Genomic DNA, 13,018 nt, shown 5'->3' with positions numbered 1-13,018 from the left:
GACATTCCTAAAATACTTGTTTATGGCAAGGTGGACAACTTCAGACAAGGTTCATAAACAGCTGCTTGTCTAAGTCTATTTTCACTGGACATGAGTCTGTGAAAAGTGGCTCTTGCTGGGAATTTCCATGGCAAGACTTTGCGTACAGAGTGGAGTAGGTGTGGAGAGAGAAACTTTTAGTTTTAAGTCTGAGAAGGAAGGGAGAGAGGGGTGGTGGCAACGCTGAAGCATATTCTGCGCTGGCACCATAAACAAAGAAAAAGCTGTTCTCCTCACACCCTCACTCAACTCTTCCCATAAATCCCTAAATGCAAGGATTTAGTTCTGTATATTTATATAACAACGTCCAATGAAAATAGGTTAATTAAATTAGTGTTGATAATGTTTTTCTGTTGATCAGTGTTTACATGATCTGTTTGGGAAAACTCACTCTCTACTTGTTTTCAGCCACATCTGTAACAGATTGTACGGAGGCTGAGGAATCTGTACTTTTGTTTCAACGTATATTGCAACATTTTTATTGCATTCCACAGGTCCTCCAGTAAACGTTACTTGCAATATTTTTATCAACAGTTTTGGATCGGTCACAGAAACCACAATGGTAAGTGCTATGATGCCATTGGCAAGAGAACAACAGTACTTAATATATGTCATGAACACAACCTGTCAATTTTTCTATTTATTGTTCAACTTGCAGGTCCTCCTGTAAATGTTACCTGCAACATATTTATCAACAGCTTTGGGTCAATAGCAGAAACTACAATGGTGAGTGGGACTGGTCATTGAAGCCATCTTGTGAAGGAGTGGGATGTGATATAGAATAGAGATGCTCAGCACATGGGGACATTTACTAAGTTATTAAGCTACTAAAAACCTACCAGCTGAATCAAAATAAATGTAAATACAGAAAGAGGTATATAAATTATTAAACTCAGCTACCAAGACTAAGTGTACATACATAGTGACTGCACCGTAATCTGTAGTGACTGTGATTGCAGAAAATATATGTGTGCAAACCTCATTTCTCAGGTTTTATTAGCACTGAAGAAGCAGAGGAATGGCTGGAGCTCAGCTGTGGGGCTCCCTGCCAAGTACTCCATATTTTGAGTGGGTCTTGCACCACACGCAGAATTATCTGCTGCTACAGACTATGCTGACAGAGCTACTAAAGTCATCTTGTTTAACTTAGCTAAATCTCTGTGAATTGCAGCCACACCAGTAACTGAAGTGAATGCCAAATGACTGAAATGTATAGCTATGAAAAAATGCTGTGATCCCAGATGACTGAAATGTGCAACTGAATTCAAAGAATATTATCAGTAAAAAAAAAAGCCAAAATGAAAATGCCAAGTTTAATTTTTATATATAAAAAATAAATAGTTTAAATTTTTATTTCAAGATTTTTTTTTTGTCAGTATTTAGGATTAATGATGTCAAACTAAAAAAAAAAAAAAACTTAAAATTTTAGTCCAACAATTTTCTTTTTTAGTCTAGAAGTGAATTTTTTTTCTTGCAATATTTGCTAAGAAAAATAAAAAATTTTTTTTCTGAGTTCATTAAAAAAAAGAAATGCTTTAAAATAAATCTTTAAAAAGATTATGAGTTTTTGAATCTTCTTATAATAGTGTGATAAACCTATAAGAATTATCAGGTGCTCATATAAGAGTGGGTTAAACCTGTTCTTGAAAGGGTCTAGTGACAAATCCCAGCTTGTCTTTGAACTCTTCAAGTCACAGCTGTCACAAAATAAACTAAAAATGCGTGCTCTCACCTTCATTGAATTTTTGCAAGAGTTGTTCTCATTGCCTCAGGACACTGTGGACAACTATGGGCACTTTTGAAGCAATTGCAATGTGCTTTCACAGCTGTGTTTTCCAGGGGTTCCTACAGAGCATCCAGGTCTTTCTGTATTTGCAGAAGCCAGAGGCAATAAAAGTGCTTGGTATCCTGTAGGACTGAGTTCTTGGTAATTAAAAATAAACTTGCTACCCAGAAAAGGATTTAAGGTATACCCAAAACTATTTTTTTTATGAAATGGGATAGATACTACCTTGCAATCCTTGTATTACAAAGGAAGAACAGATATTTAGCCCAACTTAACTATTTTATTTAATAGTCAAATGCTTCAATTCAATTTAGTTGTAATTTATGCCATCATTTCAGAAAGTGGTGCTTACGGAATCTAGGAACACAAATCTTCTGCTTCTAAATATTTTTATTTATAAAAACCATCCTGTTAATTAATGTTTTCTAGGGGCAAGCTATTGCTAGGGCAGGTTGCTTTTTTAAATACTGTGGGAAAGACTCTTCTATAAATGACAGGCTATAACATACAGAGCTATAAAATAAACAAATAAGTTAATACTTTAAAATAATCTATAATATTTTTAAAACAACTTAAAAGCAAACTAAAATCAAGTTAAAAATGATAGGAAAAATTAAATATTGATGTACCATAATTATCAACAGACGTCATTTTCAGATTTTTGTAGAACTTAATTTGTCTTCCTATGTTTAAAAGATTCTGAAAAGACGGCTATGAATGTAGCCTTTTTTACCCAGCTATGTCTGTTGATCCTAGCATGGAGAGATGTCAGTATAAAATTAAGTAGCAAATATCCTGCACGTCACTGGCTTTACAAGATGGCATTCAATGAAAATATTTGCACGACCTAATGCTGATTGCATTAATTAGACTCCTTCATTGCTTTGATTAAATCCCCTCATTGCATTTTACCTTCTATCAAATATGTTAATGTGTACCTCTCCAATGTTCATTAACACATTCTGCTGAAAACAGCCAAACATTCAAGCAGATGAAAACAAAGACTATTGGTTCCCTTATTTTGCTTTGTTCATAATACCTGCCAAAAGTGTGGAAAGATTTCTCATAGAAGCTGTTCAATGGTTTGATATTGATTTCCTTAATGCTGTCACTTCTTTAATGACTGGTGTGATTAGTTTTAGGATGTTTTAGAATTGCTCTGGGAGGCAGACATCAATTACTGTTCCATCTACTTTGCCTTTCCAAAATAGATGTAATCATGTGGTAAAAATGTTGGCATCCCTTGCGATAAATAATGAGTTTTGTTTGACTCCTAGGATTCATTTTTCCCTATAAAATGCTCTTGATTGTTTTGACATAAAACTAAACAATTCATTTAAAACCATGGATTGTGAATTCAATAGAGACACTCCTGTCTCAGGGGACAGGGATGCTTAGTGAAACCATCCATATGCACTGAAGGGACATTCTCAGAATATATCTCTGGTGATCCACAGCAGCTCATTGGAAACTTGGGAGATGAAAACTTGTTTGGAGAAGCTTTCAGTAGGAAAAATGAACACAGCAAACAGGATTACAGTCCCACACCTACTAAATTCATTAAGCCAGGTTCTCATATTAACAGGAGCAGCTTCTGTTTTCTGATTAGGACAGACACCTGTATGAAATTCACCCCTGTGTGAAAGGCAATGAACAACTCTTACATCCAGCATATTCTTCTAAAAACCAAATTCCTTCATTCAGAAATGCAACAGGATTTTGTGCTCGTTCTCTCCAGATGAATGCATTCCATCGAGTTTTTGTGAGTTTTGTTCCCTACAGATCTTGGGGAAAAGAAATGCATAAGTATTAATCTTTCTGCACTATAATGCACATATTGGACAGTATCATGATTGATTTTTTTCCTTTTCCAAGAGAAATGGCTTTCTTCCATATTGGAATGATATATATTATACCAAAATAAAAACAGTAAAAAAAAAAAGGCCATAGTGGAGATGGACTTGTTGGAAATTTTTTTCATTGTTTCATGTATCTTTCATTTAAGCCCTAACTTGCAAAACATTCCTGAGTAACTTCACTGAATAGAGCAGTTATATCAGTAAGCTCTGTATCTATTTTTGGAAGCATTCACACATGCAGTATTCAGCAGAAAATTCACTGTACAACATGACTGCAGTGGAGTATCACAGATGAGTAATCTACATCAGGCTGGGCAGAATCCCAAAGAATTCAGATGTTCAGTGTTGCTAATGACCAGGATTTTTTAGCTGTCAGCTGTAGGAAAAGCTAAGAGCAGTTTGTACATTGACAAGCTAATTGTTAATTACAGAAATGACTAACCATGAGGACATTATTATTGTCGTTATGCCCTATAATCAATAACTGACACTATGCAGCAGGTTCTGTGTTGGGGTAAATGCATCAAATTCCAGTTGTGTTTTGCGTACTTGTGTTAGCAGAATAAAAATGCCATTCCCTTATTTTAAAAGCTTGGCAGTAACTGGCTGTATGATATTATCTTCCTACTAGGAAAAGCATAATTACAAATGAGCTTGTCAGATCCCAATTAATTCACGTGTATAGTTTTAACTGCATGAGGGACTTCCACTGAAGGCATCGGGGACACCTTGCGTGCTTAGGTACACAGGTAACCAAGTGCATGACCTTGAAATAGGTCATTAAACCACTACTTTTCAGCTAGCTTCCATATTTAGAATTGAGAAAGAGATGTTAGCCTCTTTGGGAAGCAAATTCTATGCATGGAAGGCCAGCCTAGTCTGCTGTTTGCCTCAGACTTCTGACTCAACACTTGGGCAACAAATGCTGTTGATGAGGAAAATAGGAGCTGGGCTAAGATCTAAGATAAGCATCTGTTCAGAGACAGAAAATAGCACTGAATAGAGAGTGGAGCTCCCCTGTACCCCCTGGCACAGCAGTACCTGAGAGCAAAGGAACCTAAAGCTTTGATGAAAGTCAGGGCAGTGTATCTGGTGGCCATGGGGCTGCTGAAAGACCATGTCTATCAAGATGCCTATAATGCAAACTAGGCATATCTGTGGACTGAGTCCCTAAATCTTCAGATAGATCTACTAAAACTAAGCAGATGAATATTCCTTTAGCATATGAGTATTTGATCTTATGGCTCTCGAACAGAGAAAAAACTGTTTATCCGAGTTGCCTTGAGCTATCGCTGGCATCAGTGTTGCAGCTGAGATTGAATCTTCAGGTCCACACTTCTCCTTCAGAGCAGCACTGCTGTCAGAAAGAATTTGTGGAGCAGGTGTACTCATGGTTGTGCAGGAGTGCATTACTACAGTCCACCCACTTCTACCCTCAGGAACTTTCAAAACACACTCTGTAGTCTGCCTGAGCTCCATGTTGTGATACTGTTCGCAGGAGAATTTGTCTTCAGAAGATAGTTACAATGTTAGCACAGGAAATGTACATTCCAAATTCTGCACACGCTTAGGTCTGGCTGTGGGAGCAGAAATCCCTCTCGGCTGCCTATACCGTGAGCAGAGGAGAAAAAAAGGAAAGATGGTTTTGTGATGTGCTTTCTATATTTCCATTTTAATTTCTTATTAAAGTATCTACACCTAAATATGTGCTAAGCTGATCAGACATAAACAAAGGTTTCAGTGTTGGTTTGCTTTTAACAAGAAACCTTGCAGAGAGAAAGCATTTCTAAGTGTTTCGGTGTGATGGCTCTAAGATGGTTATGAAGGTACATATTGAAAAGGATAGTGTAATCCTAGTGGCATTATTTATATTTTTGGTATAATATATATCATCATATGCAAGCTCTTCTATGAAAAAGGATTTTTCAGACTGTTTTTGTTATCTTTATCACCAACTGTTGAAGCTCATGAAAGCACATTTATTTTTAGATATTTCTAAACAATTTATTCTTTTGTCTTATTTATGATTTCTATGTCAGGGAGGAAAAATCCCTCTGCTTTCCATAGGCTTCTTGTTTCAAAGAAAAATTAAAGGCAATGGCAGAAATAGTTGCAAAGATTTTATTCCATTAGTAGTAGCTGATGATAACTTCTGCCTTTTTTTTTCTGCACATTGACAATCAAGTGCTTTCCTAGATTAATAACTAAAACTGTCCCATATAAACTTACAAGACACTCTTAGTTTCTAAGACCAAAAAACAAGGGAAAGTATGTTTAGCATTGGTGTAACCTCACAAGATGTGATGATATTTTATAAGCTCAGAATTGCAAACAGCTATTTGATCTTTAACTGTATGAAACACCAACATCAGCAGCTTGTGAAAAACAGATACAGGCTTTTGTAAGTATTTTTAATAAACGTGCTATTCCTGAGACCTCTCTCAGGTCTGTCTTGCCCTGATTAGTAAACACTCTTGTTTTGATTCACATCTACCCAGCAGCAAAATGAAAATGATAAAGAAAGCAAGAAAAATCACATTCCTACTGAGATGGCAAAGCATCATCCCATTGGGTTCAAAAGCTGCATCATGCTGGATGTTAGAAATTTTCTGTTAGGGTAGCAGTATATCTCATTATCAACCTACTGAATGAAGAGTGGGAAATGCTGAAGCTTGGAGAGTCTCGTTCACAGGGTCTGCGTATTGGGCAACCTGCTTTCTGCAACTCTAATCAGAATGAAAATATTTATTTACATTTCAAGGATGATAAGTTCTTCATACTATGCAGTTCAGAGGCCTAACTAAACCCAGGTCAGCTCATACATTTTCCAAGTCAAAAGCACAATGCTGTCATTCTTATGTAGTGTGCTACCACAAATATTATTAAATACTTCTCTTTTAGAGGAAAAGTAGATATATTTCTAAGACAGTGTTCTCAAGCAAGTTGAATGTAGTAATTTCAGGTAAATATGCTATAATAGCAGGGAAAGCTGAGGGGTAAAAAAAGCTCCTTTGCTAACTTTGGAAATTCAGGATAAGAAGAATAAACATTAGCATCTTTCTAGTCATCCCAGAGAGCTTAGACCCTAAAAGCTCTTTTCACACTCCCCTTTAACAGCCGGTTCTTGACACAGTGTTAATGCTGGGTTTAAATGAAACTCTTAAGTAATTGCTGCCTTTCCCAGTTGTGACCAGCAGACCACCGACCAGAAGAGTGTAATTAGAACAATTTTAATGGGATGCAGAGAGGGAGGAGTGAATAAAGTTACATACAGAGAAAAGCATATGGTAAACAAAAGGAGGATACAAACAGTAAATAAGAAATGCTGATTTAATTTCTTCTATACAAATCTGGCTTCACTGGAATTAGCAACTATTCATGAGCACATTATAAATAATTGATTTGCACATTGGAAGCAATTTATTTAAATTAGTAATTTTATAGAATCTTTGTTGAAATTGTACACATCTAGTTGCAATGCTTTTTGACTTTCTAAGTACCTCTGAGTTAAACCTCAGCATTTGAAAGAGGGTTATGCTTAATACTGGAGGTTGCAGTTAATGTTACTTTTACCACTGAAGTAATTTTGATTTGGAAAATGTAGAAGTTGTGTTTGTTTGGTTCAATACAACATCTATACTGCTTTATTTTCAATTGGCTATTCTTATGATCAAAGGATAACCTAAATGTTTGCTGTAATGCTGGTGCTGTAGTAAGTCTAAGAGCATAAAGAAAGCTAAAGTGAGTTTTCAGTTTTGGTAAGTGGCTTAGTAACCTTTTTACATGGCATTTCTGTAGGACTACAGAGTGAACATTTTTTTGAGACAGCAGTGGAACGACTCACGCCTGGCTTACAGTGAATATCCTGATGATTCCTTGGATTTGGATCCATCTATGTTGGACTCTATTTGGAAGCCCGATTTATTCTTTGCCAATGAGAAGGGAGCAAACTTCCATGATGTCACAACAGACAACAAGTTGCTGAGGATTTCTAAAACTGGAAAAGTGTTGTACAGTATCAGGTAAACCAGCTAACTTTTTTTTTTGTGTGTGTGACTTTCTTTTCACTCTGTTTTTTCTAGACGTAGCGATTCTTATGAAACATAATGTTCATATTTGATTTTTTTTGGCCTATGTATACACCTGAAATGAGACTTAGTCATAGCAAGGTAGGGGAAAAAAAATGCCAATGTTCCTTTGTTAAGCTTTTACTTTTTGCAAAATAGTCTGCAAGTGGCACAGCAGTACTTCTCAGTCTTGTTAGAAACTTGATGCTGTCTAAAAATTTTATGGTACACCTCAATAATTGCCATTAGCATTAGCTCAAGTAATTTCTCTTAGAGAAGAAGTCAACTTCTCAGGAGTTTGTGGGTTGCAGTTTAAAAGTAAAGTGGAATAGTATTTAAAAAAATTGCTGAACAGCTTAAGTGAAGACACGTTTGAAATGTAATACACTTGACACACAAGTCGCTGGGTAATTGGATGTATCTATTCATATTTTAAAATAATTGGAATTACAGAAAGCATTTTTTAATACCAAGGGTGTGGAAGTGCATGTCATGTGACTGAACTTAGGCTGAATTAATAAACACTGGCAAAACATGATTTGATGTGACCTGATGAAATAAGACATATGCAGAGAATCAGAATTACATTACACAGGCATAAACAGCAGCAAATAATCTGCAGTATTTGTTTGACATTCAGCTTACTGTGCACTGTTAATTGCTTAATATAGGTGGTCAAAGACGCAAAACACCGTATTATTGCTCTTAAACCAGATTGCTTTGTTTTGTTTTGTTTTAGTTTGGTTTGGTTTTTAAATAATTGCTTTGATTTGTTCTTGAGAATGCTTCTCAGCTTTTGTCTTTTTTGCACTGCGTAAACATTATAGTATTTGCTTAACAGACTGTTTAGTGAATTTACTTATCTGTAAGGCAGATTAGTTTAGAAGGCAGTTGTTTCTGACTGGGCATTCTGTTTGTGACCTGCATTTTTATTAAGGAATTATTATTGATCCAGGTTCAGGACAGCCGTGTTCTTCAGGATGCTAAATAAATAAATAATAACACTTCCACAATTTATTAAATTCTTGTGGAAATTCATTGATAAAGCCCTAGTAATCTTTGGGTGGACTAAGCAGGGTGGAAAATAAATGTTTATTGACTAAGGTTTCAAATTGCTGCACTTGAACAGTTTGAGAGAAATAATAGGATACAGGGATGAAATTAGCATTAGCAGAATGATAAATATACTGTCACCAATATTTCTTGTTTCACCCTGGGAAAGAAATGAATGCATCTGTTTTCTTGAATGACTTCAGACACCATCTTATTGGAGGCCACAGTACCTTTAGGTGCTGTTCTGAATGCAGATGGATAATTTTCCTGACATTTGTCCATGCAGGAAGTAATATTTTGAGCTATTATATCACACTTAGAAAATTCCCACACCTAAATGCAAATTAATTTGAAGAAGACTGAACAGCATTCCAGTGGAATACTAAGGAAAACTCGTTTCTGATTTGTATCTCATAACAGTAACAGAGGCTTACCTGCCACCTCTAACATGACATAATTTTTTAGCACTTTACAGTGACGAAAATTTGAAATCAGAAATAATTAGAAAAACTTGTCTTTATTCTCTAGATACTAGGCTAGAAGCATCTGAATGTTACCAGTCACTTTTAGCTGTGCTGTGCAGAAACAAGCAAGTCACTATATTAGTAACTGATTTCACTATACTGAGAATGTTATAATGCTATCATTTTTTCTCCTGCACCAATAGCACTTTGCTTGACATCATCATATTTAACATTTAGCATTTCATGTGCTGTAAATGCTTAAAGCACTTCACAAACGTGTCTGAGAAGTAGTGGTGTCTGCTGTTTTGTTGTATGTCCAAATTCAATAAAATCGAGGTCAAGTTAATCTCAATAAATATAAACGACTCTCTGTGTAAAATGAGTTTAGACCTGCTTCCAGTAATTAGTTGGTAAGAAGCAAGGTGTACGTACTATATAACAGCAGGATTCCTTTTCCCTGTATACTGCACTGAAACCATAGAAATACGCTACACAGGAGGCACAGCTGGCTTGTGCTGTTAAATGTTCTCAGAGGCCCATCCTGCCTTTTGTGAAAAGAATGTGGAAGGTCACATGGAACTAGGTCTCATGGTCCATATTTTACTACAACAAGACATTTGGTGTAGGATATAGGTGCTCAGAGAAGTCATGGAAGTGTTATTGAAGGTCTGCCCCATGTGTTACCTCCACTGTAGTGCTTGTCTGGGAATTATCTCACCCCATGGTAAGCGTGAGGCTCTTTGTCCTTCTCTCAGTGAAGAATAAACCATTCTGACTTTGCGTGGTAGGCATGATGCAGATTTCCATATTTGTTTACCCTATAATAACTATTTACAACACTCATGCTTGCAGACTCCTGGATCTATACTTAATTCTCTAGGAATTATTATAGGAAATAAAGCCAGAGTTGTTGGTGGTTGATGTACTTATCTATGAAACAGATAAGTTTGGAAGTCCAAACCTACTTGTAGGTATTTGCTGCACATTCAAATTACTACCTTGATATTTGTCCTGATTTCAGTTAGCATGCTATATGTGCTATATAAAGCCTGAGGCTCTATATCTGAATAACTGGTCTAGGCCTTTGGGTACTGCAAAGAGAACTAGGATCTTGTAGAGGGAACCCAGCACTACTCAATACGACAAATATATTCTCTTTCCACTAGAGATGCAACAACAGCTCTTAGAGGTATGTGTATTTTGAGGAGTCAGAAGTTACAGAAAAGTTATATTCAGCAAACAACTACACTTTAATCAAGACAGTTAAATAGCTATAACTTTTATTTTAAAGGCCTGCAGAGGGGTTTGTTATAGCAGTGTGCAATCAAATTAGCCTAAATTGTGTATATTTTGTATGCTGAAAAAAACCAATGAGAGTTAAAATCAGAACCTACTAGATGCTAGTCACCCCCTAGATGCTTGTGACTCATCTGCTCCTAACCCTTAAATGATCTCTGCATGGATTAGATTTTGTGGAAGGAGCATCAGTGCTGAGTGTTGGTATTGAGAATCCTGTTCATGGCACTCACACTCTGTATGATACCTGATTTTGCACTGTATAAACTGCTGTACTGATTTTATGTTCTAGGGGCAAGGCATGTATCTTCTCTGGCCCATTGTGGACACCTGGGACATGAGAAAAATGTTAAACAGGCCCACAGGAGGCTTTGTGTTCTCTCCAAGCCACCCATTTGTGCTACCTGATTCCCACAAACACATTGCAGGCTGCCAGTCAGCTCAGAATATTAACATCTGCCAAAAAGCTTATTTTAGTAAAGTGATAGAAAGTGGAATGGTGTTATTTAAGGTTTGTTGCTTCTTTTTTTCCCTGCATTAATTGCCTCCCTCTCCTTTTAGTATTTTCAGTGCATCTTAGAGATGAGCCTGATGCAGAATGTGATATAATTAAACTGTAATATTGATCCACGACGGTGAACTTAGAATATATTGGTCAGGAATGTAAATAGGCTGTAACTTTTGGGTTTTTTTTACCTTCTGCTCCAGAAAGCACTCTCGAATGCCTGATAAGGTTGTAGAGCAGTTCTCTGAAATGTAGTGCCAGTGCATTTAGCCAGAAAGAGTTACAAAGCAGATTACTTCATATTTTTTTAAATATGCAAAGATTTTAGAAGGTGTTGCATAATTTGACAAGAGAACCACATGGGGTTCTAGGGAGGAGAATTGTGCAAATGCACATATCACATTTCTCCCCCCATTTTTGATATTCCTTTTCAAAGATCAATGAAATACCTCAGAAGAATTTCCTCAAGTGTTTCAAAATATCTGTTTTTCTGGTTTTGTTTATCTTCATGTTGCAAGAAATGTTACAGTTACGTAGACAATTAGCTCACTGTGGTTTCAACTCTTGACCTAGATTTAATTGTTAAATGTTATTATGCATGAAGGCAGAGTGCCTACTGGAAAGCAGTACTGTGCTGGGAGGGCACTACAAAGCATACAGAATAAAATATTAGGTTGATTTCTGTTTGTGCACCTGTTCTGGGGGTGATTACTAGCCCCTCCATTCAGCAACAAGTAGCTGACAGGATGAGTTGGCACATCCAAAAGCCCTCGACTGCTTATGCAACCAAAGAGAAGTCTCTGTGAAAACAGCACACTTATTTACAATGCCGTCTCCCATGCCAGCTGCCTTACTCAGGAGTTTCCAAAATCAGTTCTTCCTAGTGTGGCCATAGTGTGGAGTGAGAGAGCAGAGTCGACTACCCCCTGCACCTCCAATACTTCTCACAACATTTTGGGTTCTGTTATGAGTTACGACTACCATGTCCCTCACATAAATCATCAGAAGTAATGTATAGCACTTTTAGAACTCAGCTTTTCTGAGTGAAACTTCTGTGTTTGTGGTCTCCTCTGTATTCATATTCATTGCCCCATGGGAAAGAAATATAAAGCAGATTAAGGAAACAGATGTTTCCTTCTGCAATAGATTATTCATAGGGCAGAAACTCCACCATCCTTTTGAAATATGTTTGGAATATAAAATCAGATCTTAGATTTTTTGCATGGCTACTACAGAATATGTTGTCATGTTACAGTAAAATCAGGCACAGGATTTATAAAATAATTTTAGGGTACAGACCTTATCAGCTACATGGTGTTGCTCCATTTACACCTGATGAGATTGTTGTTTGTAAATCATCCATGGCACGGTACAGTCTAGCCAAACAGAGTGGTAGGAAATGTAATGTTCTACAGCTCTGCATGCACCCTGTGCCTTAATTTGATGACTTCAATTTGATTTTACAATCTAATGTTGGGATTTAAGAGGATTTGGACTTTACTAGTAGCATTGTCTTTCCATGTGACAGATTAGGAGAGGGTGGAGCAGAGAGACTGTTATCATGACTGACATGGTTGTTGGGAAACCTCTCTCTCCTCACACAATTTATTACCTCAGCTCCTTTCAGAAGAATACTCATATTGACAGTGTGGGAATTTTCCCTTGGAAGTTAAATTCAATCTGCACAGGAACATTTTCATAGAAAAGAATTTTGTTCTCCCTAGTTGCATGGTTGGCAATGCTGCACACCGTCTTGTGTTCACTGCCTTGACTTTCCAAAAGCCTAAAATGTCTTCATATACCTCACAGTAAATTTTCCATATTTAAATGAGAACCAAGCATTAAAGAATAAATGCAGAAATGCTAACTGAAATAGATCACATATCTAAAGAAGTTTTAGGTTTGACAGTTATTATATTTTGTAGGCAGAAGCCTTACAGATTGATATA

General features: G+C 36.6%; 1 protein-coding gene across 1 annotated transcript in view; it reads left to right on the top strand.

Moving 5' to 3' along the window:
• LOC103778128 (glycine receptor subunit alpha-2) overlaps positions 1 to 13,018 on the top strand; it is a gene marked incomplete at its 3' end in the record, with an annotated part of 46,343 nt that overhangs the window by 22,058 nt on the left and 11,267 nt on the right. Inside the window, exons 3-4 of the mRNA XM_008945702.1 lie at positions 534 to 601; positions 7,483 to 7,706. Coding sequence (XP_008943950.1) covers positions 534 to 601; positions 7,483 to 7,706 — 292 coding nt within the window. The remainder of the gene's footprint in view (positions 1 to 533; positions 602 to 7,482; positions 7,707 to 13,018) is intronic.

Source organism: Merops nubicus, unplaced genomic scaffold (genome assembly GCF_000691845.1).
Source record: "Merops nubicus isolate BGI_N331 unplaced genomic scaffold, ASM69184v1 scaffold12950, whole genome shotgun sequence".
Lineage (NCBI taxonomy): Eukaryota > Metazoa > Chordata > Aves > Coraciiformes > Meropidae > Merops > Merops nubicus.
Note: the sequence above shows the minus strand (reverse complement) of the source record. Positions and strands in the feature narration are given on the sequence as shown.